We start from the raw sequence: 25,104 nt of genomic DNA on the forward strand, positions 1-25,104 counted from the left end.
TATTAACAGCTCTGTACTTGCTATTTTAGTTTCATATTTCATAGCCTTACATAGCTGTGACCTTCCTTTTCTAAAATGTATACTCAAATTAGGCACAAAGTCTTGAGGTAAGTCATACTACAGTGCATACGAGAAGTATCGTATTTGTGAAAAGGCACAAAAACCTATTAATTGAATGAATTGCCTATTAACAGAAAGCAATGAACAGTGAAAAGGTAAACATACATTACAATGGGGGGAGGTATTTAGAAATGCATTTTGTACTAATGCCATTCAGGTTTGTGTGTGTGCTTGTACACTCAGCTGTATTCAGATTTATTTCTAAAGATACTATGAAATTTTGTGAAGTAAAGTGGCTCAGTCATGTCCAACTCTCTGCTACCCCATGGACTGTAGCCTACCAGGCTCCTCTGTCCATGGAATTTTCCAGGCAAGAATACTGGAGTGGGTTGCCATTTCCGTCTCTAGGGGATCTTCCCAACCCAGGGAATGAACCCAGGTCTTCCACATTGCAGGCAGATACTTTACCATCTGAGCCACCAGGGAGGCCATGAAATTTTGTGGATGGTACTAAATTCTAGTTTATTTTGTGGATGGTACTAAATTCTAGTTTAAAGTTATCTTTGTAGTTTTTATTAATTGAGAAACAAGGTATTATCCTCATTCAGAAAATACTATTACCAATGGGATATGCATCTGAAAAAAAGACAAAAACCCAAAACACAAGATTTTGGTAGTCCACCTACTACCTCTCACATGGTATTCCTTGTAGTAATACATTCATTGCTACATGTACCTAAGTTCATACAGTATGAACAGTGTGTACATACCTGGAAGCTTGAACATTAACAGTATATATATATGTATCTGTATAGTTATCAGATAGATATCTGTATGTGTATCAGAATCTCAGATCTCCACTTTAATATATAAAGACCAGTTTTTAGCCTGTGATCCTGAAAGCTCTTTATACAAAGTTCACTACACAGAATATGAATAGAACTCATTCAATACTATTAATTATCTGTAATCATTTCTGTCACAAACTCCCTTTTGTGCTAAAACCTGAGGATGGATGCAATGCTTTATGATCTGCTACATGTAAATGTGATGCTGTAGATTCCTTTTTACCACATTCTAAACCACTTAATGGTCAGAATGGCATAATTCAAATATTAAAAAAATATAACAATTGCACAATTTTGCATTAGTCCATCCATGGTAGGTCCATAGTAGTATGTAAGTTATCTGTACAAAAAGAAGTTAATATTATAATTTAATTAGCTTGCATTAGAAACATTTTGGCAAACATGGGATCATGACAGTAACAATTATTGAGTACAGGATAAAAAGTGTTGACTGATGAAACCCCCTAGATGTTAAAGAAAATAAAAAGGCCTTAGGTTTGGGAAAATGATCTCATTAACAAACTAAAGGGAAATAAGGCTAAAGTCACAGTTCTCTGTGAAGGGCTTACATTTTAAGTTTCTAAACCACAAATCTTTAAAAATGAAGCTAAGTCATCAAATAATTAAAATTAGATGACAGAGACCTACTATGTTAACAATGGAAATTATACAAAAGAGCAATGTGTGAAAAAAAACCCACCCTAAAGTTATGTGTAAATGGTCTTGAAAAACAAGTGCCAATGTCAGATTTGTTGTACCAAGACAGCGTAACTGCACTGTCAACAATACAGGAACACCTTGGAGACTGCAGGTTCAGTTCCAGATCACCACATATTACATATATGCAATACTACATTAATATGCAAGAAAAGTGCTTATTACAATAAAGTGAGTCACACAAATTTACTGGTTTCCCAGTACATATAGGGCTTCCCTGGTGGCTGAGACCATAATCTGCCTGCAATGTGCGGAGACCCAGATTCAATCCCTGGGGGTAGGGAAGATCTGTGGGAGAAGGAAATGGCAACCCACTCCAGTATCCCTGCCTGGAGAATTCAATGGACAGAGGAGCCTGGTGGGCTAGTCTATGGGATTGCAAAGAGTTGGACACAACTGAGCAACTAACACTTTCACTTTCAGTACAAATAAAAGTTTACACTGAAGCTTATTAAGTTATTAAGTGTATAATAGTATTACATCTTAAAAAACAAAAACAAACATTAAGAATAACATGTGAAAAAATAACGCTGATAGACCTGCTTGATGCAGGGAAGCCACAGGCCTTCAATTTGATAAACATTCAGCATCTGCATTTTTAAACTGTACTTTGCTCAACAAGTCTATCGGAACCATTTTTCCAATAGCATTTGCTTGCTTTGTGTCTGTCATGCGTTGATAATTCTTGTAACATTGTCAACTTTTGCATTATTATAATATGTTTTAATGATCTGTGGTAAGTGATTTTTTTATATTAATACAGTGACTTTCTGAAGACTGAAATGATGGTTAGCCTTTTTTCTTAGCAATATCTTTAAGGAAGGAATGTACACTGTTCTATAGACATAATGGTACTGCACACTTAACAGACTTCAATATAGTGTAAATAAAATTTTTTTATGCAACAGGAAAAAAAAATTTGTGTGACTTGCTTTAGTGGAATATTTTGCTGTACTGCAGTTGTCTGAACTGAACACTCAAAATATCTGAGGTATGCCTGTATATGATTTAATTTTGCATTCTGATTTTTTTCAGATTTTTTTTTTTTTTTGCATTTTCTGAGCATATTTTTTTTCCTAATAGAAGACACAGGCAAATTAGATGAAGGCTGTCTTATACGTAAATCGTGGGTAATGAAAATTACTTTCACACTATAGCATTTTCCTTTTAACTCACTGATTAAAGAAAACTGGTTTTCAAAATCAAATGCTTGCTGTAAACAAATAATACTTCAAATTGAAATGCTTCATTATTAAAGTATTTAGAGCTTTTTAATAAAAAGAATGAAATAAACCTTTCATAGAAAGTATGAAAGCATACTTCCACTGCAGATGGGAAGCTTGGCTCCTGATAATCTAAACCTTAATAGTACTAAACTGTCAAGAACTCAATTTCTCTATCAACTTTGATGTTATCGCTGATAAGATTTACAATCATGTTTTCTTAGCTTTCACAATTCAGAAACACTTTAACTTCTTTATGCAGACAAAGAAACTAAGGTTCAGAGATTTAAAAATCATATAATTAGGGCCTAGGTCACCTGACCTTTTACTTTATTACTTAATTGCCTTAAAATCCATTAGGTTAGCAAATAACAAAAGCAGCACTGTATTCGTATTTGAAAATTTATCAATGTCAAAGGCCCCCAGCTCAATTTTTTGGTGGATTTCTTTACACTCTTTTAAACAAGGTTATCAAACTTCATTGCACACTACTGTAACACATTGAATCTCCACAATGATGCTTAAGTAGTATTTGGTACAACTGCTTTACCTGCACTGCTAGCACATATGCATGTAGGCGATACTTAATTAGGTTGATGATCTATCAATTCAGTAATTACCCTTTCACATAACACCATCTATAGCCTCTTTTTGAGGCTAAGTATTTGTGTTACTAAACTCATAGTAGTGCTATCAGCACTCAATCTTGTAATCGGTATTAAGAGAATACTTTAAGTGTGTCTTTTGTGATAGTTAATTTTAACAGATATTTAGTAAAAATTCTCAAGCTAGAAATAGTCAGAAGACTTTCATAGAAAAACATTAAAAAAAAAAAGTCTGTATTTGGAATTTATTGTATCACTGTTTTTATTTACAACTTTATTGGCAAAAAAAGAAAAGGGAGTAGTTTCAAACAGTTTAACACAGGGCATTGCAGTTGATCCTGTCAGATTAATGAAGTTTCATTTTAAATGACCATCTAATTGTCCAAAGATATATAATACTGAACCTGCATATGCAGTTTCCTTGATGAAGTACAGGCTCATATCTTAGGCAGTCTTTTAAACATATAAATACAAAGGAAATAGAATCACTCATTAAAAACTGCATTAAATGAAGGGTAATTTAAATTTATGTTGTCCTTATAACAACACATGCCCAATGAAAATCAAAAGCTGGAAAAGTAGTTTACACTTCCTACTTGAGTGGACAATTACAATAATCAATCATTTCCTGCAATGACCATTTATCTTTAATTTATCATGAACTACTCTGAACTTACTATGAGATGTAGCCAAAGTCAGAAAACAAGATGTAGGGAGAATATTCCTTTTTTGGAGGAACTAAGCCCTCCAGAATCAGCATGGGAAACAAACATCCTGTTGAAGAGTTTTAGGTGGAAAAAAATTAATGTAGTCAATTTCAACTCCTGCTGAGCTGGCTCAATTTTTTCATTGACTTGTTTGGTGTCATTCTTCTAAATCAAGTGTGTTTAATTCTTCTTCTAGTTCATCCAAATCTTCCCCAGTAAACAGATTTTCATCAACAGGAACAGCATCGATGGCTCCATTTTCCTGTCCTTCCCCTTCGTTGTCCTCTTCCAAATCACTTCTCTCACCATTTTCAGCCCTACCTCCGGAAGCTTCACTTAATTTGTTTTCTAAAAATAAAAATTAAAATCAATAAGGCCTAGAAAAAGAACACACTAGTCCATCAGGAATAGCTACAGACTGATACAGTTCTTTTCCTTTTTCCATGAAAACCTTCCTTAAGATTACTCTAATAAGAACTGATTTTTCTTTTTTTGAGCTTATCTGTATCACTTTTCTAAACCTACTATAAAATACGTCTTTCACTGAAGACAGCTGATTGTTCAATGGTTCATACATCTGAGGGCAAGATTTATCTTATACAACTCTGTATTTTCTACATGACCCAACAATTAGGTTTTTAAAGTCAACTTCCATGTGCTTTGATAAATGATCATGTGATCTAGAAAATGTTCATGATCCAAGCAGCTACTGAGTTTTTGGTTTTACAAACAGTAGTTAAGTCACATGAGTTGTAATGGTGTAAATACAGCAACATTTTACCTTGTCATCAAATTGTGGGGAAAAAAACCCTAGGGCTATGCAGCTATTTCTTTCAGGCTATAGTTATTATGACTGACAAAACAAAAATGCTTCCCTTTCTTGTTCAATAACACCAATAATGAACAGAAGAGAATTTTCAATAGCTTAAAGTTATTTCATACATCTCTGATGACAAACTCTTAGGAATTAAAACCTCTGAGATACTTGCAATTGTACCTATTACCACCAAAGCCCTACTTCTAAAAGGAGCAAATTAGTTTGCAATTGGCATTAAGACAATAGTCTGACAGCATTCTCAAACCTCAGGACAGGCCAGTTTTTCCAGTTATAACTTGTATTCCTTCAGTGTAAAAATAAGGTTTAGCTTTTTTTTCCCCTCTCAACTTTTGTCTACTCTTTTCTTTCACAGCAACTGTGCCAAACTTTTAATTCTCACTCAAGACACAGTTAGATATAAATTGTATTAGCTATCTTTTGTTTCCAAATATACGTAAATCAGCCTCCCTTCCATTTTTATTCTTAATTGAAGTTAACTACTTACAGTTCCAGATCTTGATTCTATATCTAGCACTGTTTCATCTTCAATTTTTCTGTCTTTTTCAGATCCTTTTTCTCTGGCCAACAGATAATATTTAGATTTCCCATACTCTAAAAGACCCTTCTCTCATGACCATGTCTCCCTCTAAAAGTTCTTAAAAGTGAGTGATTTATATTCACTTTTTCTCCTCATTCCTCATACCACTGTAGTCCCAATGGAAACTGTATACTCTATTCTTAGAATTCTTTCCCTAGTCATAATTATTTCTAATTCTCATCCAACTTAATCTTCCTGAAATTCTGTTCTTCTCAGCAACTTTCCCAAGCCTTTTCCTTTCTACTACTCTAAAACATTAATGTTTTCAGAAGTCTGTTCTAGAACATTCTTATCCTATGTATGGTGTCTGGGTGAAATCATTCACTGTTAGCTATGAATGCAGATGACTTTCAAACCTTTTCCTCCTAGGAATGTCTACACAGCATCCTAGACAATGCCACTTTTGATAACCAAAATATCTCATACTCGTGTGCTCCCAAACTGAACTCATTAGCTAAATGTCCAAACTCATTTTCATTCAAGTTTCAGTTAATGGCTTCAATATTCAATCAGCCACCCATTTCCACAGCCTCCACTATTTACTACTTTTATATTCAGCCAGATCATACATTTATGTTACTGGTCTGGTACCTGCAGACATCTAAGTTTGCCAAGACTGGTCTAACTTCCTTTAGACAGTTTCTTAGTTTGTAGAATTACACGGAAATTCAGCATACTTACCATCCTTTTCTGAAGTGTATGTGCTGAATCTTTCAAGACTGGCTACAGTAATACCTGTCTCATCTACATCTCTTGGGATGTACAGGCTTAAATCTATGTCATTTACACTCACTGAATCATCAACCTTTAAAAACACATAGAAAAGGAATGTTACTAATAAAAATAGTTTTCATACATTACTTGCCCTTTACCTCTGACATTTATCTTAATGATAGAAAATTAATAGTGCCAAATGAAAACAAATGACTATTGCCAAATTTACTTCTTTTATACACTTCTTGAGAAAGGAATAGAAATGTCATACTTGACGCTTCTTCCTGACATCACAGTTTTACATATACAATATATTTTAATTTTTTAACTCAAAGGCAGAAGTCAGAATTTTATGATATTCATATGAAAAATCAAAAGCTATTTGCTATTTTATTAATCAATATAGTTAATAATTAAAATATTAATAATACTAAGTTTATCTATCACCAATAATTCTGCTGCTGTCTTCTGCTCCCTTCTCTGTACTTTTTAGTGTCTCTGTCTCATGATTTTTTTACTATAAAGTAGTTAAACAAAAACCTTTTTTTGAGAGGGAGAGTAGAACATTTTACAGCTAATACACTCAAGCATTGAACACTATATTAGGCACTGTCCCAAGTTGTATAAAGAAGTATAAACAAATATGAATGTACTAACTCACTTAATTCTCAGAAGTACTTTGTGACCAGAGGGATTATCATTATGGCAGTATTACGGATGAGAGTGGAGGCCTAGAGTGTAGCTAATTTCCCAGGGTAGAGCAGGGATTTGAACCAAGGCCTCCAAGTTAGTACTCTTAACTGCACTGCTCTGTTGTCACTCTCTATTGTTTCTCTCAATCAACATGAGAAAATGAAGTGCCAAGGCATCCTTCTTACCTCATCACCACCTGTTCCCTGGGTGTAACGGGTATCATCTGCTTCCTCATCATCATCGTCAACCAGTTCAGGACGAAATTCAAACACCTCACGACCACTGATCTATTCAAATACACACATATATCAACTCAGGACAAACTTCAAACATTTCTTAGTCACTGGTTTTATTTTTAAAAAGCCTTTATTTTTTTGGCAGTCCCACACAGCATGTGGGATTTTAGTTCCTCCATCAGGGATTGAACCCATGCCCCTGGCAGTGGAAGTGTGGAGTCTTCACTGCTGGACTGCCAGGGAAATCTCTGCTGGTCACTGACTTTAGACATATACAATTAAATAGAGATAAAATCTTCCATAATACAGAAATTATAAAATGAAAGAGAGAATAGAAAACCTAATCAGGAGTTTGGGACATACCACTAATGCTTTCCCAGCTTTGAAGTCTGCTTTCCTTCTTTCTATATCTTGTTCAAGTTTATCAATCTTTTCTTGTCTTTTTCTTTTCTTCCATGCAAGAAAAGATTCTAGAGTGATTTTGGTAACATTTGGACCTAGGGCAGAACGCTGCAAAGATAAAAAAGTTAATTTTCTCCCCCTAAAGTTATCTATGATAACATCTAATCATTTTCTCTTAGTTCAATTAAGTCCTTGCTATGACTGTTAAGAAGACATTAAATCTGGAGTTAACTGCTTTATCTTTACTTTACATGGCAAGGAGCAAAATGATTGTCCACAGATACAAACATTTCCAAACATTATAAAATATATTATTCTGAGCTAGATGTCTTTTCAAAATCGAAGGTGAGTAAAACTTGTCATGAGAAATAGTGAAATAAGAAATAGGAAAAAGCAGCAATACATCCAAGTTTCATTTGTGATTCTCAAAGATGAGGTTTTAGCTAGAATGTAGCAGAACTAGGATACAAACTCCAAATACATCTGACTCCAAGTCTACATTTTTTATCACAATATATTGCCTCCTGTGTGAGACACCAAATGATACATCCTTTCAAGAACAAATGTATATAACTTCAAAGTTAGACATTTACAAAAACATATTTAGACCAGCCATAGCAAGACAAAATGGATACTGTTTGAAGCACACAACCCTAAATCTAATATTTCCAATAATCTCAACATTTTCACGTCACTGCCAATGGCACCCAACTCCAGCACTCTTGCCTGGAAAATCCCATGGACGGAGGAGCCTGGTGGGCCACAGTCCATGGGGTCGCTAAAAATCGGACACGACTGAGCGACTTCACTTTCAGTTTTCACTTTCATGCACTGGAGAAGGAAATGGCAACCCACTCCAGTGTTCTTGCCTGGAGAATCCCAGGGATGGGGGAGCCTCGTGGGCTGCTGTCTATGGGGTCACACAGAGTCGGACACGACTGAAGCGACTTAGCAGCAGCCAGGAGCCTTATCTGTTGACTCAGTAAACCTATCTGCTAGCTCAAAGGACAAAATTCTTGTGTTGAACCAGAGATGAGCAGATGAAGAGTCCTTGAGTCCGAGAGTGATGAAACATACTTGAAAAGCTGTAGTGGCTCCTTTCACATGTTAAAATAACCAATAAATAACTAGGTAAAATGGTGAAAAAATAAAGACATCAAGGAAAACATCTAAAACTTCAAGTTCAGTCATTCTGAATACTAAGCATTTTCATGAATTGATGTACCAGTATATGAATCTTATGAAAACAATTTATTTGATAAGCCAGTGGCTAGCACTTAAAAAAACTGTTTCACAATCCTAAAATTAATATCATGATTATGGCTAGGTTTGCATTTTTGACATGTAAGAGTAATCAAATAAAAAGTAAGGAAGCTTTGAGAAAAATTCGTATTATTTTTTCCCTTTCATAACAACATGCTATTGTTGCCCCCAAGTGGTAAATATTAGAATTTCACAGTACTGCTTTAGAGTTTTATGCTAGAAAAAGATACCAGTTACCTCTCTTTCAATTAGATCTTCTAATGAAATTTCATCTTCTTTCTCTTCTTTCTTTTTATCTTTTTTCAAGACAAATCCAGGAGGCAGTGCATGACGATACATGCAAATATCACCCCCTCCAGGACACACCCAAAACCAGCCGTATTTGTTGTTTTCAATAGCTTCAAGGAAATGCTTGCACACCTAGAGAGACAGTATTATTAATACACAAGTAGTGGCTCAGTGTGGTCTGTTTCAAAGGTAAATGCTTAGGTATATGGAATAGGTACATTCAATTCACATCTTTTTTAAGCTAACCACTTAGGTACAGAATACCCTGTGTACAGAAATGTAAATATACATTAATCTTAAAATATCTAATACAATGGTAACTTTCCTTTAGAGAGGATTTGTATAAAATATTTATTTTTGACAATGCTCTAAACTGAATTACACAAAAGGATTTGCTGCCATTTAGTCTTTGTAAATGGGATCCAAAGAGTGGTGTTTAAATATGAGAAATTAAAAATGGTTACAAGAAAATAAAACCAGTAACTTTGTTTTGGTTTGATCTTTTCTGAAAACTAACCACATGCAGTAAAGATACAAACATTATTTCAATTATCTGAAATTATAGTCAATTTTATATAAGGGAGCAAGGCATGAATGGGTGCAAGATGCAACTGTACTGAAGCTTTAGGTAATGCACTTTACAAATAAGAAGGAAACATTAACTAATAAGCAATACTCTTTTCCTAAAAGGCTACAAGAGATAAGTAAAAACAATATTCCGAATTTTTCTAACACAGCAAGGTTTTTCACTTGTAAATAACCTACAGAATGAGTATGTGGACATGAATGTAGCATCTGAGAAATAAGACTCTGATTTGTAAAAGTACATTTCCTGGAATAATACTAGATCTATTTTGTACCAAAAACTCATTTTGCAATTCATACGTAATAATATTTTTACCTTTATGAGTAAATGTCTCCCTACCATTAAAACAGAGTAAGTTATGAATTAGACACGGTAGTTTAACAGTTCTCCATTTGTTTTGTACAAAAAGTTAAGAATTCTTATATGAAAACGTGTATTCATCCATGTTTGAGAAAGTAAAACCATCTCAGAAAATAGCATTTGAAGAACTTTAGTCACATGATTTTCAAGTCACTTTTGACCAAGAATTATGTATAACTGACACTTGTATATTGCAAACACAAAGCCTGATCACCTTATCTTTATGAAAAGGTCCAGTAACTTAAATAATAATCTAGTAGAAAATACCAGAAATATCTTGCCATATAACTCTCCCTAATGATAAACACCAAAGCAACTCAATTCAAGAAAAGGACATACTATTTGAGTTTTTGGTTTTTTCTTTTCCGCCTCACCGTGCTTCTTGTTCACAACTTCTTCCAGTTTTTTCTCATCCCAATTATCCATAGTATCTAAATAGAGAGTGATGTGGAGAATAAATACTGTTAATTTTGTTTACTGTCCCCAAAATACTTTGCATATATCCTTACACAAGAAAGCTGTATATAAAGTATATAAAGACTTTTATAAAGTCATATAAAACTCATGACCTAACACATTTCCTTTAAAACACCAAAGGTAAGAATAAACGGTGTTGTGAGATTTTCACCAAATCTAAGTAATTCAGGCAAATGAGAAGGTAGTACTAGAACAAAGTGTGAAAGACAAATACAAAACAAGCCACCGGTTTTTAAATATCTTCATTTACTTAAAGGACATAATATGATAAATTCAGATTTTACAAAAAACAACAAACTATTCTTCAGGACAAACACAGTCCTACTAAGACTGAAATGGTCTTCAAGCTACTAAATATTTTAGTAACAACAAATCAAAATATATTTAAGAATATATCTTAAAAAAAAAAATACCTTTCTCAAGTTCTTCATCTCTTGCATCAATGTAAACACTTCGCTTTTCACATTTTCTCTCCAGAGTCAAGTCATGAGAGAACTTACACTTATCTCCTTTAGTACACTGTCCTTGCTTGAAGAATGCACATACTACGGATTTGGGATCTGCACCTAAGTCAAATAGCACATGGTATTTACATTAAAAACTGCCAGATAACAAAGTACAGCTTCTTTGTAAGATATAATTACTTTTGGTTAATTTGTTATTTTCTGTTCACTGGTGTGAAAGGAAATACCACACATATAGATGAATATTAAGACATTTCTTTGAGGTTCTTTCTATAGCATATTATATCTGTATTTGATTCCTTTATTCTTACCAAAAAAGAGAGCAAGGGGGTAGGAAACCAAGTAAGTGCATGTTATTCTATAGTTACTTGTCTAGTTGGAGTCAATGAGGTAAGAGGCAAAAGAGAAATATAAATATAAATGTACTTGCAGTGCCAAGAGTTTGGGATTTGTAGTTTTTATAACCACAGGTTTGTTTTGTCTACTACCAAAGATCAAAGGTTATAAATCAACTAGTAGACTGCCGAAATCCTTAATTTTCCCTTATGCAGGGTGGAGGGCTAATGGCTGGATTTAACAGTTGTATGACACAGCCATGCACATGTAAAAGGAATAAGAATCGACATTGATAATTTTGACAGAGTTATTATTTTCACAGCATATACAACTGATGAAAACATTTAAGAGTTTTCAAATATGAATTACATGGGTAAAAACACTTTTGAAATTTAAAGTTTACCTTTACTTATTTTTTGAGCAGCAACTACAGGTTTGAACAACTCATTTAGCTCTTGCAATTCTTTCTTCTTGTCATCTTTCTTCAACTTCTTTTCAGCTTCACTTTGTGCTACCTATAATATTACCAGGTATGATATATAAATTTGATGTAATATAACAAAACTGTTTTCACTACACAGTAATATCTATATCACTGACATAACAAAGACAATCACATATTACATGTATATAGTTCTTACTTCTTAATATCAATGTTACAATGGCCTTCCAGTATATATTAAATGGTGTGTCAAACTAGTAAATGAAATTGCTAAATCTTGTAGAGCAATTGACTCTTATAAAAAAACCTATACATGGTACCATGCCGAGTTAAGAGCGTATTTAAAAGCTTGCAGCGATAGCATTTATTAAGCATATGCTACATGCCCAGCATTTTTTAGCAAATGGTTCTCACCTGGAAATTTCTTCTTGTGACAACAACCTACTCCCCAGAAATAAGTAGGTGCATTTTGAAGATCAGAGATATAAACATCCTAAAATGCACAGTCCCACACAAATAAAGAACTGCACCAACCCAAACACCTTTAAGTACCCTTGGGAAAAACACTGGGCTAGGTCAATGTGGGAGACCAAACAAAACAAAACAAACATGACATATGACGTAGTTCCAGGCACACAATTTACATACCTAATATGATTAGAGGTTTCATCCAAACATTTATATGTCAGGTCCTATGTTAGATGACAGGGAATACAAAGATGAAAAGACAAAGATGCTTATTTAAAGAAGCTCAGAATCTAGTGGGAAGACAGACATGTCAGCAACTATAATATAATACACGGTGCTCTGGAAACAAAGAATGCTTATACGCCTAAGAAAATTAGACTGAGCTAATACTTTACGGATGAATTCTTTCAATAAGCAAGAAATGCAGAAACAGAAGCTCCAACCAATGCAAAGATGAATCAGGTATGATAGACATCAATGAAAAATGTTGACTGTATCAACAGGTGGACAGGGTGAGATTCAAGAGTTTAAAGTAAGCCAAGTGACACAATCAGACTGCATTTCATAAAGATCACAATAACAACTTTATGAAGAGTGGACTGTAAGGGGTCCACGAAAGAAGGCAAGGAAAATTAGGAGGCTAATGCAATTGCTGTAGCCAAGAAAGCATAGGCGCTTAAAACAGGCCCTAGTAGCAAGGATGGAGAAAAGGTGGAATAAAGCTGTTAAGGATAAAACTGTTAGGACTAAGTGACTGACTGGACATGAGGTATCAGGGAGAGGGAGGAGTCTAGGATTATCATCTGTATGGTTAGTGATGCTAAACAAGACTGGGAATACAGGAGGAACAGGTTTCATGGCAGGATGTGGAGATGAGCTCAGTTTTAGACATACTTGGTATGAGATGCTGACAGGGCAGAAAGGTGGATTATTTAGAAGGCAGCTGGACATGGATCTTGATTCCTGGACAGAAGTCTGCTTTGAGATAAAGATTTTAGAAATAGCTGCTTACAGATAATAAACTTTGGGTGTGTATGAGATTATGCCTGGGCACCATAAAAAAGTATAAGAGCAGAGAACAGTACCCTGAATAATATTAATATTAAACAAGCCAAAAGAACCTAAAAAGCCTGTTAAAGGAACAAAGAAACATCAAAGAAGTAAGTAGAAATCCAGGACAAAAACAGTATTAAAGGGAAAGGAAATTTTAGGAAAAAACTGGGCAAGTATTATAATAGGCTTAAAGACATTCTAAATCCTGGCTTTGATGATGTGGTCAGATGTGTTTAAACAGAACAATGAGAAAAGTTTTCTAAAAATAAAAATTTAAGTCACTTTATTTTTAATAAAAGTATTCTTTGTATCAGATGTTTGTGGGGACCAGAACCATTTTTACAAGTATTTATGTCAGAAATCAAACTATTGTTAAGTAAAGTATAATTTGTACCCCTACTTGACAAACATACCTTGTGGCATGGAAGAGCAGGTTCAAATTTAAAACACTCAGGTTTCATGGAGTTGCACATGGAGCACGGCAGTAAAGCAAGAATCAATCTCTGGCTGCTCCTCTTTCTACCCCGAGTTTCATCCCACCACATGTGTGTGGGGAGACAGAAGGAGCAGCGGAGGACATGGTCTGGATCCAGACTCTGCCCATACTCCCAGGACATACCCTCGCTGTGACTACTTCAGCCACACAGGCAGTCAGTATATCCTAAGATGGACTCGGGGTAAGGGACTTTGAGGCCCTGAGCTGGTGTGGGGAGAAACATGTCTAGGAGAGACACAAAGTAGGGTCATCCTCTGCAGCACAGGGTTTGGTGGGGGTGGGGGGGGGTGGGGGAGGATCTTTTGCCTGGCTCTAACAGTAAGACTGCTGCTCATTTCCAGTGTTAAGTATGGTGGTTAGATACCTCAAGTTCACAGATAAAAGGCCAGTTACCCAAGAGATTATAAACAATGTATTACTGAAAGTACTCTCAAGTCCACAAAACATTTTATGGCTTTCTCAGGTTGATGAAATTTTAAATTACCAGTCAAGATACTTCCCACTGGAAGAAAAAATAGGAAGAGGAAACATGTTTGAAAGGAATCCTTACATTATGCCAGAAGATTTACATTATCTTCTCATTTAACTATCACAGAAACCCTGCAAGGGTAATTGACCTTTCACTGTACTACAAATTGAAGACCAGTGTCATTAAATACCTGGAGAAGGAAATGGCAACCCACTCCAGTATTCTTGCCTGGAGAATCCCATGGACGGAGGAGCCTGGTGGGCTACAGTCCATGGGGTCGCAGAGAGTCGGACAAATTTAAGATCATAAAACAAATAAGACAGAGGGATGCATGCTCAAGCAGATTCGATTCCAAAGCCTGAGCATACGTTTTTATTAGACCAGGCTGCTAAGTCAGCAATGTACAGGATCAAGCTTTTGGCTCTTGAGTCAAACCATGTATAAGAGAAAGAAAAGTGTTGGAAGTACTAATCTGTAGACAGAATCAGTGATAGAAGTTAACCATCTTATGAATATATATTCTGGTATTTTCAGATGGAAAAAAAAGTGTTTCCAAATTAAGGAAAAGGAGATATGGTGGTGAAAAAAGTAAAATAAATGTCTGTGTCTGTAAAATCCTAAACTCAAAGCGAAAGATCTACATTTTAAAAAAAGAAAGGAGAATACAGAGATTTGAAGAAAATGTGTTTAAAGTTTTTTGAATGAGTTGCCAATTGATAAAAATAATTCCAAAATTCATCTGAAAAAATAAATGCCTAAGAACAGCCAAGAAAAACAGAAAAGGAGTAACATCTTAAGGGAAAGGACTTGCCTTATTAGCTAACAGAATATGTTACTAGGCCACTAGAATCAAAATCGATGCAGTACTGCTTTAGGCAAAGACAGAAAAGAGAATCTAGAAATAGATCTGAACATATATGAGACTTTCATATATGTCAATAGGGATGTTTCAATTCAGTGTGATAAACGATGCTAGCTATTTATTTGAAAGGAAATACGATGCAAAATGAATTTATATGATAAATTATAGACTGTAAATAGTCAGAAAAAAATCTAGGATAAACACATCATCTAGTGGCAGGGGAGACCTCTTCAACCATATAAAAGAAAAGCTACACATATCTGACAGTACAAAAACTAAAAACTGTTGCACAGAAAAATGTAACAGAAACATCACAAATTATCTATAATGTAGACTGTTGTACAGCAAAATGTAACAGAAACATCACAAATTATCTATATCTCTCTCACAAGTTGCCAATGAAAAGACAAAAAAACAAAAAAACAAAGGATGTGAATAGAAAAGTCAGAGAAGTAGAGACTCAAACAGTCAAAAAGCTTAAGAAAATTTTCAAACTCACTAGGAATAAGGAAAAGAAAAATGAGGTATCACTTTATACTTAATCAGATTGGAAAACATTAAAAAGAGCTTTAGTACGTATAACTCATGCACTACAAATGAAAATGTCAAGTATTACAATCTCTATGGAGAATGATCAGGCAAACTTCTTAAAATTAGAAGTTCATTTCCCTTTATTTAGAAATGTGTCACCAGATAATTTATGCTACATAAATAAAAAGCACAAATGCACGTAAAAACACCTGTACAAGAGAATTTCTTGTAGAACTGTTCTTAAAGTCAGAAAGCTGGAAACAAAGTGATTACTTATACAGGGTGAAAAAATGGATATAGTACATCCACATCATAAAACAGTATGCAGCCATTACAATAAATTAGAGCTATATAAAAATGGTTTGAAAGAATATCTAGAAGATATTGCTGAGTAACCAAGACAAGATGCAGGTAAGTTTACAGAGTAGGATTCTGTTTTGAAACACAATTATGGCACCAAACATTTTTATCTGCAACAATGTTGTATTACATCCATATGAAGAAAATGCAGAAATTTAAGTTACTTACCTGACGTGGATTCTGTTGACCAAATTTAACTTGATGAGTGACAGCCTTGATAAACTTCTGTTGCTTTGCTCCTTTCTTATTCTTCAGACCAAAAGTTTTGTCCTAAAGGAGAAACAGTATTGAAATATGTTAGCAATTTATATTAATGATACATTAGAATTCAATACATTCTTATAACTATCATCATTAAACTTGTTAGTTGATGATGCTTTTTCTGAATTGTTTTAGAATATCAGTATTACAGGATATGCAGAGTTGTTACAGCAGGATAATTAGTTCAACAATCAAGTAAGTTTAGGAAAATGCTTATTCAACAGGGTTTCTAATTCTTAAGCACATGATATCTGAAAACCTTTACCCAGAGAGAAGGCAGCCATCCTAAATCTTCTAAATCTGACTTTACCTCAGAAAGCATTTTTCTCAGCAAAAAATGAGGGATTATGAACTTACTACTAACACATTTTGGGGAATACTGCATAAGCAGATACATTAAGTTCTGAATTGGTTTCTTGGGTAATAAACTATCCTCTCTAAACACTTAAAGAACTCAAATTTAAAATGCATGCATTACTAGCTGTTGCTAAAATGGGAATATTAAAATTGAAGTATTTCTAACTAAAAAGCAACACTTTAAATTTGGAATATTATCAAATAGTACTTTGGGAAAGCTATTAATACATAGCAGCTATCACTTGTGGAATGCGCATTATATGTACTAAATGATAGTCTTTGACTACTTATGCTGCAGTAGGATGAAGAGTGTCCCCCTCAGATTCATGTCTACCTAGACCTCAGAATGTGATTTTATTTGGAAAAAGGTCTTTGTAGCTATAATAAATTAAGACGAAGACACACTGGATTACATATCCAATGACTAGTATCTATATAAGAGAAGAAAAAGGTAAACAGGTTTAGAGAGAAGGCAATGTGCAGAAAGAGGCAAACAGATTACAGTGATACAGCTTCCAGGCCAAGGAATGCCAAAGACAGCTGGAAGCCACCAGAAACTGGGAAAAGGCAAGGGAAGATTCTTCCCTAGAGTCTTCAGGGGGATCACTGTCCTGCCTGTACCAGATTTCAGATTTCTAGCCCCCGTATCTGTGAGAGAATAAATTTCTGTTTTTTCAAGTCACCCAATTTGTGGTAATTTGTATGAGAACCCTAGGAAAGTAACACAGGAGGCTAGACTGAGTGAGCTTCACCCCAAGGTGAAAAGCCTATTAGGAAACCACCAAACACTGGTATCTGAAAGTCTTTTCTCCTGTCTTTTCTCTTTCTCTTGAGAAGGATCTTTCAGTGAGGACAGCAACAAGCCTGGCTAGAGGATTGTAAAAGAGAGCAGGTAGGATAAGGTGTCTCTTACTTTACTACATGGACATCTTAGTGGCTCTTTTCAGGCTCACATTTTAACCATGCCTCCCACATCATTTGTGCCTAGTTACAGAAGCAGAGAGGCCTCCTTATTTATAACCTCCACCCTCTTTCTTGCAGGGGTAATAAACAAAAACTATCAGCTACTTCTGTACTTTAAACCCTCAATTTTCAATCACTTGCCTTCTGCATTACCTAGTACCTGCCACAGTTGAGTTTCTGCAAAAAATTGCAGAGCAAATCTACTTACTTCTCAATGGCACACTCCTGGTGGGCACTCAGGCCCAACTGCTCTGTTCTACAAGATCAGTTAACCAATTCATCATCCATCCACTATCAGTTTTCATACGCTGAGGTTCAAAATTATAGATGTCTCCTAATTTCAAGTCAGAGTTTGGATTTCTTTCATACTCTTGTTTATAAGTGAGTCTCCAAAAGGAAGAAAGAGGCAAAAAGGTCTTAAATTCACCTGAGATCTTTTGAGAGGCATTCAATCTGAAAAAAATTAAGTGGCTATTTTAAAGCCTTTATTTTAGATATTATTTCTAAGGGAAGGGACAGGGTAGGGAGAAGAAAGTTATTATAGGTAAAGAATACTTATATATGTATGCGAACAAACTGGAAGTGGAAAAAATTAATAAAACATATCTTTCAATGCTCTCAAGATCACAAAGTTCAAGAGGATTTTAGTTCTAAAAGAGTATATCTCATTGGGAAACAGCTCTTTGTTCATCTCATCTATATCCATCCATATAGCAAAACTTCAGTTTCCCTACTTAAATGCCTATGCTTTAACACTGCATTATATTACAAAATTCTACATGAATTTCCTACAGCCTATGCATATAAAAAAAGGTAGTAGGTGGCATATACAAACTGATATTCTCTGTATTTTTTTTTTTAAATATGGTTGGCTTCCCTTGTTTTTATAGAGTTTAATACACAATCCAATTAGAAGAAAAAAATGGTTAACAGTAAAGTGACATATGGAGAGATGACTGCATACAGCAACCAGGTATGAAATGCCATAAGGTACTTTCCTTTTACAAAAAAATGAGGTCTCATGAAGGGATGGAAAACCTCAGATTAAAGTGTTACTAGCATGGAAGTGCAACACCATCTACACATGCCTCGCCAGAGAAGAGCCTGTCTGGGGTTCAGTTCATGCTTTCCGTATTAATACAGAGGAGAAGCAAACTAAGAATTAAGCAAGGCCAAACAGAAAGATAGGTACTGATATATGAAGATTTAGGAAAGAAAAAAGTCCTCTAACGGGTGCTGGCCAGCTAGAAAGTAAGTATTCATGACAAGAACTTCTGGTAGAGGTGTAAGGCTCCAGATCCCAGAAGAAAAACAGTTTTCCACGTTTAATTACACTGCGTTAGCACATAATTAACCAGTCTAAAGAGATAATGAATGAGTTGTATTTGGAAAGTCTCTAATTAGAACTTGGAAATTATTGTTTTTTCCAGAGATAAAGGACACTTATTTACATCTAGCATTCACTAAATATAAACTCCTGAATATATAACTTTATTGAATCCTCTTAAAGATCATATTATCTCATTCTGTAAATGTGAATATTGAAACTCAATTCTTCTGAAGTAACACTGCTAATAAGGGGCAGGCTGTACAGTGTAACGATTTATAGAGTATAAGCTCTGGAGTTAGAGTGCCTAAGCTCCAGTACCAAACAGAACTGGACAAATTACCTTCTTTGCCAGTTTTCTTATTTGTAGATTGGGTCTCAACTTAGTAGCATCTCAGGACTGCAGTGCAAGTCAAAAGACTTATTACAAGGAGGTGGAGCACAGTGGTTAACAGGAAGGACTCGGGAACCAAAATCCTAACTCTGCCACTTGCTGCCTTAATAATAACCTTGGGCAAATTATTTAACCTGTTTCTCTTTCTTCAAATGCAAAAAGGTTAATAATACTTACTTCAGTGAGGGAATTAAAGGAGCTGTGTAAAATTTATCACTTGTAGATGGCTTGCTTCTCTTCCTTTCTTTCCACCAGACACTGAGATCCGTGTCTGGTTCAGGTATTATTTGAGTCTAAGCCAAGTTCTTGTTCTTTCCACCATGAAAAACTACTTCCCAGAGAAACCAGTTAAGTTACAGGGTCCGTTGGTAAACAAAGTTTTCTGAATACTACACTGTGGACCTGACACACCAACAGTACCTCTTGAAAACAGGATAGTTTACAATTTGGAATACTTAAAAGCCTCCCTCTCCCTTCTTGAATATAGGCGAGACCCTTATCTCAAGATTAACCTGGATTTAAGGGTCGAGGGAATAGTAGATGGGAAGACTAGAGGTTACACTCATCCCTAGGGAAATAGTGGTTCTCATTAGATTAATAAGGTCCCAAAGGTAAGGTGATAAGGAAAGAACAATGTGTGTTTCAGGCATGGGAAATAAAATACAAAGGAGTTTAGTGATCAGGCAGTAATTCTAAAAGGATGGCTCCCAGAGGCTTCAAAAGCCTTAACATTAAGTGAACTCCAAACCTGACTTAAAACTGACACTTTCTCCCCCTTCTTCTTACCCTTAAGTAATCCTACTTCTTTTACAGACCAGCCTCTACATCTTAAATTAAGATATTTGAAAAAAGGAAGAGGGTGTGAGGGCAGGTCAATAATAAACAGTGCTCAAACATAACTGGAGTCCTCCTTTTGTTCACCAGTGTGAACAAAGGCCAGCACTGTTCTACCTTATTAGTTTCATCCCCACATGCCCTCTTAGTATTTTTTTTTTGTCCATCTATGCAATGGATATTTTGCTTCTGGTTAATCCAGCTTCAGGTAATAAACAGTTGACCTTAGCCGAAGTTTTTCACTGGCAACAAGAATCACTTCTTTCTCCATCCTTTACACACCTGGATCCTGCCCCTCTAAGTTTCAATTACTACTTCTTTGCTACTACAAGGCCTTAGCTGGGCACCCTTTATTTGCCTGCCCTAACCCAGATTATCTCCCCCTTTCCATTAACAAACCTTCCATTTCCCAAAGTTGATTTCAGTTTATTAAATTTTAGCCAAAGAAAGCAAATAGTATATGCCATTTGAGACAACTGTATGAATGCTGAACAGAACCATAACCCTTTCTGATATATTCATTTCATAAAGAAAGCGAAAGTCACTTAGTCCCGTCTGACTCTTTGTGACCCCATGGACTGTTAGCCAACCAGGGTCCTCTGTCCATGGAATTCTCCAGGCCAGAATACTGGAGTGGGTAGCCACTCCCTTCTTCAGGGGATCTTCCCAATCCAGGGATCAAACCCAGGTCTCCCGCAGTGCAAGCAGATTCTTTACTATCTGAGCCACCAGGGAAGCAAATACTTATAAATGCAAATGAATTCATGAAATTTGGGGGAGTTTAAACAGGGAAAGTAAAAAATGCAGACATTATAAGTTAATTATTTTAAGTGACAGAAAGTAAGCACTGTATAAACAGTGGTCAGTCTGATTAATTTCCCTAACTAGTTCTTTTTATAGTAATGAATTAACAACAGCTGTTATTAATTGAACATATGTCAGGTACTTTACATGTCATCTCATTTAACCCACAGTTCTGGAATAATAGGAATTAGCTCCATTTTGCTAATGAGAAATTGTGGTTTAGATAGGTCAGGTAACTTGCCTAAACTAGTTTGAAATTTTAATGCAAAATATGGGACTCAAACCCAGGTCTATTTGGCCTCGAGCTGCTGCTTCTTTCATTAAATTATGCTGCCTCTCATGCCTCTTTTTACTTCCTAAAGTTCTCAAAACCTATGTATGCTGCTGTTCTACAGTGGGTGTCTAAGACGGTGGCAGTGGAAGCAACAGAGGTATAGAAGAGGGGACAGGTGGGTAGTATAACCACTTATTTTAAATCTCTTCAAAAGTGCTGCTTAAAAGCATATGTTTTACTTAACTTTCAATTTTTGGTGAATTTAGAAATTTCTGGTCATACGCCTATAAACGTTCCAAAATTAACCAGACTCTGAAATGTTAACCTTTCACGTGTCAAATATAGACAATACTTTTTCAACTAAAATTATGGTAATAAAATTCAATTATCAGTATGAACCAGATTTCAACTGTCACATGTTCACTGTAAGTTTGTTGCAAAGTATACTGTCACCAAAAACAGATTATATGACTCAGCAATTCCTCTCCTGGGTATACCCCTAGGAACAAACCAAACCAAATCACTAATTTGAAAAGATACATGGAACCCAGTGTTCACAGCAGCATTGTTTACAATTACCAAGGTGTGGAAGCAACCTACATGTCCATTGCATATTAATAGATAAGGAAGATGTGGTATATATAGTGTGAAATACACCTTAGCCACAAAAAAGAATAAACTGTTGCCATTTGTAGCAACATGGGTGGACCTGAAGAATATTATACTAAGTGAAATAAGACAGAGAAAGACAACTGACTTATATGTGGACTCTAAAAATACAAAAAAAAAATTATAAAAAAAGCAGACTAGCAGTTACGGGGGGACAATATAGGGGTGGAGGAATGTGAGGTACAAAATATTGTGTGAGATAAGCTCAAGGATGTACTGTACAACATGGGGAATATAGTCAATATTTTGTAATAACTGTCAATGGAAAGTAACCTTTAGAAGTTGTATATAAAATTAAAAATGTGTAGTATGTGTTAAAAAATATATATATATATTTTACTTCATCTTAACTTTTAAAGGCTTTGGTAATAAATAAAAAGCCTTTCTATTAACAGTATTCAGATTATGCAAATTGTACCAAAAAATGAAAGAAGTGCTTTTCTGGATGAAATGGAATATACTGTTTCCTAACCAGGCTGAATAACATAGTATTCTCTACAAATCTAGTTTCACAAAAAAATGATAAAACTTATACCTACAATTTACAATAGACATCTAAGCAGCAGACTACCATTTAAAAAAAAATTTACTAAGAAAGACTTAATCCCACTATTCTAATATTTTTGGCTAAAGAATACAGCTGTCTATTTTCCATTTTTCTTTGGTGAAGTCTTCATTAATGAAACTAAAGTCCTCTTCTCTTTACCTTAAAAATAACCTTGTTACAAGATGAATAAATCCATAGCTATCATTTTTAGTTATGGGAATACTATAATTTTCAAATACAACTGCTTAAAACAAAATTAAATATTTATTTAAAAATAAAAACTGTACACAGATAAAACTCAATAATGCATAAAGTATACTTAAACTGTCATGTAATATTTAATTCCATGTCTATATGTGAGTTTTACTTTGCATCATGGTTGAATGTGTTAATTCAACCTCAGTAAAGGAAGCTAACAAGTGAAATGCCATCCCTAAAATGCCCTTGGTTTACATAGCACCAAATGCCATCAGGTAACCATCCCCAGATATTTACCAAGAGTCAAGAGTCCAGATTGTTCAAAAAGGTACAGCAGACACAGATGTGAAGGTGACAATGACTGTTTTCAAATCTCTAGTTATGCTACTTCATGACAGTTCTTAAATAGCACAAATTGGCGGTAAGAATATATGTTCTGCTTCAGAGCCGGAACCTGGCCAAAGCTACTAGAATTCTAAGTAAGCATGTTAGTTAAATCCAATTAACACACTAAAAATTTTGTGAAATTTTGACAAACACAAGTTCTGATTAGGTTTATACAATGAAACCCTGAGGGCTTTCACTGCTATTATTTTTCAAGGCTACAAATACCAAATATTAAAATAATCATTTACAAATAAATATCTCATTTCAAAACACCCAATATGTTTTTCGTGTTCTAATGAAAAGTTAACTATTCCAGAAACGGCTCTCCATTAATTATTCAGATACATATCATGTAGGAAAATGGTCATGGCTTTTCCAACTACTTCTAACGCACACGAGGAACTGTTTAATTGGGAGTGATTAATAGCAGGAATACGGGAAGAAATACCTTGTTGTTTAGTAGCTAAGTCGCGTCGGACTCTTGCGACCCCATGGACTGTAGCCCGCCAGCCCTCTGCCCATGGGATTTCCCAGACAAGAATACTGGAGTGGGTTGCCATTTCCTTCTCCAGGGGTCTTCCTGAGGCAGGGACTGAATCCGCGTCTTCTGCATTGGCAGGCGGGTTCTTTACCACTGAGTCACCAGAGAAGTCCATACGATACGTTTATGTTATCTCAAACACGGTTCATTATCTTAAGGAAATTCACTGATACAGTCGTTGGACTACAAACATAAAACATTTAAGAACGTCAATAGCGTCGCTCTGCCATTAAAAGGCAATAGAATCAGTGAACTAAATGAATTTACATAAATATATAACAAATTCAGATACAACACAGCTAGTGACAAGAAACCTCATCTCCCTTAAAACGTCTTTCGATTTAATTTAATCCAGAACCTATGTGACAAGCGTCATGTACAAGACGGTGTGACACGATATGAAAGAAATCTCCTCTCTTCATGTGACCTCAAACAGTTAGAAGTGGATCGAAAAATGTCACGAAGAAGTAATCTGTTGGCTTGAAGGAAGTAACCACTACTCCTAGGTGATGGGTAAAGAAACACGAAACACAAAGGCTCGTAATAAGTCGACCTTCCAGAAAAAGTGTGGTCCCAGACAGTTCAGCGTATTTTTCTTTTTTAACACAAGCCTAGAAACGTCTTCAATTTCGGTGACTAGCGGACACAACCCTGTGAGGGCACTGGGGTGGGGGTGGGGGTCGTTTCGTACGGGAGTCGCTGAAGGCGGCTGTGTGGGGCGGAGAAGCAAAGGCTGAGTGCGGGGGCGCCCGCGGCGTCACTATAGCGATGAGAGGCAGCGAGCGTCAGCAGGAGGCTGGAGAAGGGGCTGTGGGCACACAGAGCCAAAGCAAGGGGCACGTGGGCCCGGAAGACGCGAACAGGAGTAGTCGGGGACCGGGGAACCGGGAGGCTGCTTTCCTGAGAACTCGCGGCGTGAGTGGGGGAGGGGACTAGGTACTCACTTCGATAATCTTCTCCTTCTTTTTCTGCTCCGCCTTTTTGCTGCCCCCGGCCTGAGCCTGTTTTTTGGGGGGCATTGCGGAGACAGGTCGCGCCGGCCAGACTTAAGCGCTGCTGGACTCCCTCAGGGACTCCGGCCCCGCGGTAGGAAGAGGAGGAAGACGCGCGCCGCCGTTGCCGCCGCACAGCACGTAAAGCTACTCGCTCACGCGCCGCCGGAATGCGGCCTTTGCGACAGGTTGGTGCTGCAGAGCATGGTGGGTAGTGAGGACCGGAACCCGGAAGCGAATCTGCGCCTGCGTTTATGCGTCGGCGGGCCAGGAGGGGGAGGAGACGAGACGTGGGAAAATGACTGCGCGTTACACGTCATGTTGCTCAGTCGCCTGGCCTTTGCTAGATTGCCGCAGGCTCGGTGATAGTTGGGGGAAACAGATTGGAACCCACTGCGTTTGTGTTGTCCCTACACAGTCTGTTTCGCTGACGATGTGCGACTTTTGCCCATCTTCGTCTTGGGTGGAGGCTCTTCTTGCC

General features: G+C 36.1%; 1 protein-coding gene across 1 annotated transcript; it reads right to left on the minus strand.

Annotated features, from left to right (window-relative positions):
- Nucleotides 1-3,697: 3,697 nt before the first annotated feature.
- ZC3H15 (zinc finger CCCH-type containing 15) lies at nucleotides 3,698-24,792 on the minus strand. Its single transcript, XM_061433398.1, has 10 exons — nucleotides 24,576-24,792; nucleotides 16,244-16,345; nucleotides 11,798-11,909; nucleotides 11,008-11,160; nucleotides 10,457-10,548; nucleotides 9,121-9,303; nucleotides 7,582-7,728; nucleotides 7,168-7,269; nucleotides 6,257-6,380; nucleotides 3,698-4,508 (listed from the first exon to the last, which is right to left on the minus strand). Exons 1-10 carry the CDS (start codon nucleotides 24,648-24,650, stop codon nucleotides 4,318-4,320), a joined length of 1,281 nt encoding a protein of 426 aa, XP_061289382.1. The 5' UTR covers nucleotides 24,651-24,792; the 3' UTR covers nucleotides 3,698-4,317.
- Between the last annotated feature and the right edge of the window lie 312 nt (nucleotides 24,793-25,104).

The sequence above is a fragment of the Bos javanicus genome, chromosome 2 (genome assembly GCF_032452875.1).
Source record: "Bos javanicus breed banteng chromosome 2, ARS-OSU_banteng_1.0, whole genome shotgun sequence".
Taxonomy (NCBI): domain Eukaryota; kingdom Metazoa; phylum Chordata; class Mammalia; order Artiodactyla; family Bovidae; genus Bos; species Bos javanicus.

What these genes read in the sequence shown, in the direction of transcription:
- ZC3H15 (XM_061433398.1), bottom strand. Translation starts at nt 24,650, where the DNA reads ATGCCCCCCAAAAAACAGGCTCAGGCCGGGGGCAGCAAAAAGGCGGAG. An exon ending in AGATGAAGAACTTGAGAAAG is followed by an intron (nt 10,549 to 11,007) that starts GTATTTTTTTTT and finishes CTCTCTATTTAG; the next exon opens with ATACTATGGATAATTGGGAT. An exon ending in AGGGAACAGGTGGTGATGAG is followed by an intron (nt 6,381 to 7,167) that starts GTAAGAAGGATG and finishes GTGTTTTTAAAG; the next exon opens with GTTGATGATTCAGTGAGTGT.